We start from the raw sequence: 7191 nt of genomic DNA on the forward strand, positions 1-7191 counted from the left end.
AAATCCACCCCAAAAGCGGATCGCCTCGTTGGGGAAGGATCCGAGGATTTATTAGTCGGCGCCGCCATCGCCACCGCATCATCCTTGCTTGAACAGTCTGATTTCTAAATCCACCCCAAAAACGGATCGCCTCGTTTGGAAAGGATCTGAAGATTTATTAGTCGGCGCCGCCATCGTCATCGCCGAAGCCATGACGATGAACAACCCAAAATCCTAAGAAACTAATGCCCAAAGCAATTCACACGTGTGGATCCGGCGACCCCCTCACCATCGGGTCGTCAGCGGAGGAGGGGAGCCGCTGGAGAACTGTGGCGGAGGAAGGCGCCCTGGCCGCAGGAGGCGAGATCGCCTTTCTCCCAAGAAAGAAAGCGACCCGTGCTGAGATACGTACTACGTACGTACAACTGCGTTCCACAATAAGTACAGCTAGTAACCAAGTAGTACTGCACTCATGTGTATAGTACAAGTATTATATTGTACAGTAACCATGGCGCGCACGGTCGTCGAGATCCCTCTCTCTCTCTCTTTTCTTTTGCTTTGCCGACAGCCGCTGCGTGCATGCATGCGCGAGGGCCATTTTTCTATGGAGGCATGCATGCATGGGCCCTCTCTTTCCCGCCGGCCGAGCTCTGTGTTCTGGACTCATCTCGCCTCTCTCTTCCAAAGAGCATCTATCTACAGTCTCTCTCCTTCTTCCCCGAGCACATGCATGCCGCTTACTTTACTTACCACTAGTACGAGTACGAGTAAGAATGGTCAATGATCCATAATATATAGTACGAATAAAATCTTCTCCCAAGGCCAAGCAAGAGCTGCTTGTTGCATATGCATGCTGCTTGTTTCACTCACTTCTTCATTCTCTCCTCCTCCTCCTCTTCTTCTTCTTCTTCTTCTTCTTCTTCTTCTTCAAGTCTGGACAATCACCAGCAGGTGGACATGCATGCATGCATGCATGCTAGTACTAGCTCCCGACGATTTTCTTTTCATTTTTTTTTTTTGAAATACAGCTCCTGATGAATCGAGCAAGGACTAGTGTATTACTCTACTTAGTGGGCATGCAGCGCAGGCACAGCTCGCTAGGCTCCACAGGCCTGGTGGCACCAAGGAAGGAAAAGGACAAGGCATGAATGAGTGTGGCCCGGCGTGCCGGCCACCCACCGCACTTTAATTTGGTCACATCCTGGACGCGGACAGACGGGCGCCCCGACACGAATTCAATTCAATTCAACTGAATTCAATTCGCTACTGCGCTACGTTTCGGGTGCAATTACGACTGGGTCTGGCCCTCCCTCCTCACGCGGGTATTCTAGTAACAAGTCTCACCGGCCGTAACCCTATCTATCTCTTGGGTGGTTTGGTTGGATCCATATCTCTCTCTTCCCCCTGCGCCGTCGCCGGCCGCACACGCCGCATGGATCTCTCCCTTGGATCTCAGCCGCGCCGCCCATGGCTGCTCCGTCAAGTCTTCCTCTCCTCACCGGCCACCTGCCGTCGCCGCTCGCACCCACGCAGGGTGCCCTACGTTTGCGTCTCGCGGCCGGTCGGTCGGTCGATGTGATCCGTCCGGCCGGCCGGCCGGACACGGCGACAAGCTCTTGTCTCTGCTGAATCCTAGGCAAAAGCAAGCCAGGTTAGTTTCTAGGCGTTGGGTTTGGTCAAATTCGATCCTGTTCTCTAGCTAGTCTTCATCAGATCTTGATTGGTTTTGATTTCAAGTCATAAGCATATGACGGATTATTAATTTTCTGTGCATGTGTTACTCTAATTACTCGGTCTTTGTTCTACTGTATGTAGGTTGGATCTGCGGTCATGGCAGAGGCCGCTCTTCCATCCCAGCTCATGTTTCACTGGAATCCCGGCCGGCGGCAAGGCCACGCGCAACCGTGGAGTCTCCTCACGCTGAGGAGCTGCGTATCTCCCTGTCTCTTCATGGCTGGCCAGCACGTAAGCGCAAACTCTCTGGCTAGCATCTAGTAGCTTTTGCTTCATTTAGATTGTATTGCATCTTCGTATCAAATTTGTTTTCCTGAGGATACTTTTCTGATGTTTGGAGAGACTGGATTTGTTTTGCAAAGGAGAATCATCATTATCCTTGATTAGAGAACGGTTACTACTATCCGGAGAGTTTAGAAGTGATCTTTAGGGAGTATGGGACGGATTTCTTGGGAGCGGCTAATGGTTGATAAGGTGGGGAAAGAAAGGAAACTCATATAGTCTAAGAGTTCTTTTTTTTTGGATAAAAGAATTAATCCCCCAGGGCTAGCTCCTTGTTTCATTTTCTGAAACTGAATGTTGCACACAACACCTAGTCGATACCAGTGTCCTGCCCAAACAAGACCGGTCCACAAGCTACAGCAATAAGCCATGAGATTAACATTGCTAACCATAGGCTAATTAAGAGTTGCTAGTTGATTGTTAGCCAATACTACTTTTCTTTTCTCAAAAGAAAAAGAAAACACATATTTCTCTATGCAGGTGAGGCACGATGTGGAGCCTCCCAAAGGTGGGGGAGGAAAGGGGACTCACTCTTTCATCAAAATCTGCCTGACTACCCACCCAGTCTCTCTCGTGCCTACCCTTTCCAACCTACCTTAAGAGAAGAATTTTCGTAAAGCAACCACATTGTTTTTGTAACTACTAACCAAGTGCCCGTGTGTTGCCACGGAACCACAATAAACTAATACATGTTCACTAAGTTGAAAAATACCCATATATCACTAAAAATATGTTAATTAAGTTTGACCCAGAATTTTAATCCCCTCATTTGTTGTACTACACAACAATTCTTAAACAAAGAAAAACTCACCACTTATTTTTTGATCTTGTTTCTTTGCCTTGTCAATATCTACAAATATAAATCATTTAAGTTAAATTTAGTAGACTACATGAGGAAATCACTTTAACCAAAAATAATAATACAATCATCTTCGTTTACGATTTAGTATGCATACACTGAAGCAGCACCAAAGTGGGTAAAAGCAACAAATATTCATCACAATATATCAGGAAAATATACTATTTATAAGTAGGATTGTTTTGCAACAAGGCGTACTTTCAACAAGTATTGTAATTTTGGGAGCCATCATCATTGCTCATCAACACAAACAATGATTATTTGCACAACAGAACTAACATGGCATCCCATGTGTAGGTATATAAGTAGAAAGAACAAGCTAGCCCGTTTTTGAAGGTATGCGCACTGATAAAAATACGTTTAGCATCTCTTCCTGTACAACTAAGAAAAATGTGCTATGAGTATCGATTCCTGTAGTATCTCTCAATTTAAGAGCGTTTTTGACACTACACTGGTCTAAAAAATTATGGGATGGAGGGAGTAGATTATAAATTTAGAGTTCTTTTTTTTTAACTGATTGATAGCTGACATGAAGAAGTTGTATGAACCTGAACCACATTGAAGGCCAGGCCAGCAGAAAACACCAGTCTATTTTTTTTTTTGGAAGAAAACATCATGTCTACGGTAAAAAAAACTATGTAGACCACTTATCGGCGGATTAGCACTCTTTTGAGTGCGTTTATGATAGTTTGGCACTCGGCCGAGCCAAATCCGTCGATCAATGTTTTTTTGCAAATAGATTATGGTGGACATGGTGTTTTTTTGCAACAACAAAAAAATGTAGACGGGTGTGTTTTCTGCTGATCTAGCATTCAATGTGATAATTTACTCCTACATATTCAAACGTGGCCGGAACAAGATTGATGTACTCCAACTTAACATTTGTTGAGTCCGGTGACGATTTTTGCAGGAACTAAAAAAAATTCTGTGACCATAGCCGTAAAAATGCTCACAAACAAATGAGAGATGGGGCGGGTAGACCGGCCCAGTAGCAATAGCCCGTTAACTTGGTCGAGCGTGGCAGCCGCCGCGAGAGGCAAGGGGAGAATTCCAGAAGGTTCTCGAGAGGTCGGGAGAGAAGAGAGGGAGAGGAGGAGAAGGAAGCCCTAGTCGCCGTCGCCGTCGCCCCCGCCCCCATCCAGACCGCGGCCAGGAGCCCATGGCGCTTCGCACGGTCGCGTCGAGGACGAGGAGCGCCGCTCTCCATCTGGCGGCGCCGGCGCCGCGGTTCTCGCCGCCGGCGAAGGGCTTCTCTACTCCGGCCGCCCCACGCGCCGTCTTCAGCAAGACCGCCGTAAGGGCCCACCGTCCCCGCCACCACGCCCAGCATGCTCGTTCGTTCGATTTAGCTAGTAGTACTAGATGGACAGGTGCTTGGTCCTGGATATTTGTCCCTGCAGAGAAGGCACTAGCAGCACCAGATAGTGGCGAGTTCAAATCATTTCCTGCTAAATTATGTGTGCTTGAGGGATCCTTGCCGTGCAACAGTGAAAATTAGTTTTCCCTGCTGATTGATGAAATATTTTCCTTGTTGACTCTGAATCTGTCTGCCAATGGACTGGTAAATTTCTCTCAGTTTTACCATTTACCTGGGGACTTGCCTCAATTGTCCCATGGGTACATTTTCGGTTCAGGTGATGGACTAGCAGAGCCAGATGGTGGCTACTTAATTTTTTTTTCCTGCTGCTTTATGTGCCTGAGGGCTTCTGTGTGAAGCTTTGCTCAACTTAGCATTCTCCTTGCAGTGCAACAGTAGAATAATTTTCCTTTACTCTTTGATGAAATATTCTGAGAAGAGAGCTTTTCTGGATATGTCCCTCCCGTGGGCAGCAACTTCACCCTCCTTTAGTGTCGCGGGCTGCAACTTATGTGAAAACTCCATCTTCTGAGGCCCAACTTTAGTCATTCCATTCAGCCCTTTCTCCCTTGGCGGTTAAATGTTTAGGCTGGTCAGGTGTCTCATTGTCTTCAGGGTTTGTTGAAGCAACAGCCTGTTTAGTTTGTGATGTACCAAGGATCTCCCACAGCTTCATCCTGACAACTTTGCTGTTGAGTTTGGTTGTATCTGCAGATTCCACTAGGCGCTTTCGTTTTGAACTCATGAAGGGTGACTTTTGCAGTTGGTCAAGCTGTCTATCTTGTTCTTTTCTTGTTCCAAAGGAGAAGGTTCTGGTTTGCTCACGTCCATGGTCATCGGATTGTGATAGAGAAAGCTTAACAGGGGTGGCTTTAGGTGCCTCTGTAGCAGATTTGCCATGGTTTGCAGCCAGACCCTGAGTGAATGCAGGGGATCTAGATCTTCTATCAGTTCCCTGAGACAGGTTCCTCTTGAATGCAGGGGGTAGTAGCAGCATCTTTGCTTCATCTGCTTGGAAGAGGGATGCCAATTGATGTCCCAGGAAATTTACCAGTTGGATACTGGTTGCTGGCCAAACTCCAGTAATCACTTGCTATAGCCTAGAAACATCATAATGCATGAGTTGTTATATACTACTGTGAAAGAGTAACTAAACCTGAAACAGGAGGCACATCCTGTAATTTAGCACAGGAAGTTGTTCACCATTATATTTTTTAATTGCTAGCTGATTTGTGTTAGATATTAATAACATAATACTTTGCAGTTTTTGCATCTATCTTAGCACTTCAATATATATATATATATATATATATATATATTATATATATAGACATTAAAGCCTCTGTGTTGTTGCAGTCACTTGCCTACTCAAGCTGGAGTGCCGGAAGCAGCTTTGCCAACACTGCTGTTCAGCAGGTTAGTAATTTTGTTGGAAGAGGGATGTCAATATTGATACATTAGGAAATATACCATTTGGATATTGGTTGCTGGCCAAACTCCAGCATAATGCATGAGTTGTTAAATACTACTGTGAAAGAACAGCTAACCTGAAACAGGAGGAGTTGTATAATACTAGTGTGAAAGAACAGCTAAACCTGAAACAGGAGGCACATCCTAACAGTTTAGCACAGGAAGTTTTTCACCAGTATTTTATTGTATTGCTAGGGTTTGGATTAGATATATAGTTTGCTGTTTTTGCATCTATCCTAGCACTATAATTTATGTTTCTGACATTAAAGCCTCGGTGTTGTTGCAGGCGCTTGTGTACCCAAGCCCAGCCACCAGTGCGGGAAGCAGCCTCGTTAGCACTGCTCGTGTTCAGCAGGTTGGTAATTGTGATGTGGTTCACATGAGCAGCCTATTTTGGTTGTGTCGCATAAGTAGTAGGTTTATTGTACTAAACCTTCCAGCCTCTGCTACTGTTTTGTTTCAGGCACGTTACTACTCAGCTGGTGCCCTGGTGATCGACGAGGAGACTGTCCAGGCGCTAGTCACCGGGGTGGCCAAGTGTAATTCAGTGGCAAGCAAGTGCCTTGCGGAGATCCTGACGGTGCAAGATCTGCAAATCATCACGCTTGTTGTCATTTTGTCTGGGGTTGTGGGGGCCTGGTATGTCGGACAGCAAGTAATTGATCGGGGGTCAGAGATCCTGGGGCAGCTGCAAAAGCATGCCCCGGAAATCTTGGGCAGCGTCTGCGATGAGATGGTGTACCAGTTGAAGATACCGTTCTTTGGCAGCGGAAGGCGCCTCGTCTGGCAAGATCATTGGTTCAACGACCCCGAGAAGTCGCTGACGAGGCACGAGTAGAGGATGAGGCGTGAGGCTGCGAGGCAAGAGATGGACCGGCTTCGACTCGAGGAGTTCAACCGCGCCCAGGAGGAGAAGAAGCGCGAGGCTGCGCAAATGTACGAGCAGTCCTTGGCAAGGAAACAAATCAACGACCAGCTGCTCAAGGACAAGCTTCGTGAGGAGAGGATAAGGCAGTTGACGGGACAGTAGGAGGCAGAGACAGCAGCTGAGCGGTTGATGGACCTGGTTTTTGACACTGTTGGCAGTTACTGCCATCCATATTTTTGCTCTGGACTATTCAATTTTGCTTGCTCCTCCCTTTGTCTGTCGAATTGACTTGATTTGTCAGCTTTGAAATGGTATATGTGGCACGTGCACAGCACAATGCAGTTTTCCAAACTAAATATAATATCTATTTCTTTCCTGATTGTACGCTCTGTACTGGAATGTCAAGTCTGCTCTGTTGTATGAACCTAGGACTGTATCTTATTGGGATTTAAGAGTCACGGAGCCAAAATTGTACTCTGTTTCGACTTTCGAGCAACCAATGCATGCATTTTTTTTTCCGGGAACTTCTGGTTCATCACAGGGCAAGACAGTGTATTCACAGGGCACTGCAAGGTAGTAACCGGTGAGTTGAAGCTTTCTTTATGGAACATGAGTTACTCTCAAGGCCACGGCCAAAGCTTC

At 46.3% G+C, this 7191-nt stretch overlaps 1 protein-coding gene across 2 annotated transcripts; it reads left to right on the forward strand.

The window, feature by feature from the left end:
* The first annotated feature begins 1247 nt into the window (after positions 1 to 1247).
* LOC109768123 (uncharacterized) lies at positions 1248 to 6925 on the forward strand. Of its 2 annotated transcripts, XM_073502854.1 has the most exons (6): positions 1248 to 1630; positions 1795 to 1944; positions 5193 to 5293; positions 5568 to 5627; positions 5968 to 6036; positions 6145 to 6925. In XM_073502854.1, exons 2-6 carry the CDS (start codon positions 1810 to 1812, stop codon positions 6173 to 6175), a joined length of 396 nt encoding a protein of 131 aa, XP_073358955.1. In that variant the 5' UTR covers positions 1248 to 1630; positions 1795 to 1809; the 3' UTR covers positions 6176 to 6925. The 2 variants fall into 2 exon arrangements, with proteins under 2 accessions (XP_073358955.1, XP_020182443.1); XM_020326854.4 differs by lacking the exon at positions 5193 to 5293.
* Positions 6926 to 7191: the final 266 nt, after the last annotated feature.

Source organism: Aegilops tauschii, chromosome 7 (assembly GCF_002575655.3).
Source record: "Aegilops tauschii subsp. strangulata cultivar AL8/78 chromosome 7, Aet v6.0, whole genome shotgun sequence".
Taxonomy (NCBI): Eukaryota; Viridiplantae; Streptophyta; class Magnoliopsida; order Poales; family Poaceae; genus Aegilops; species Aegilops tauschii.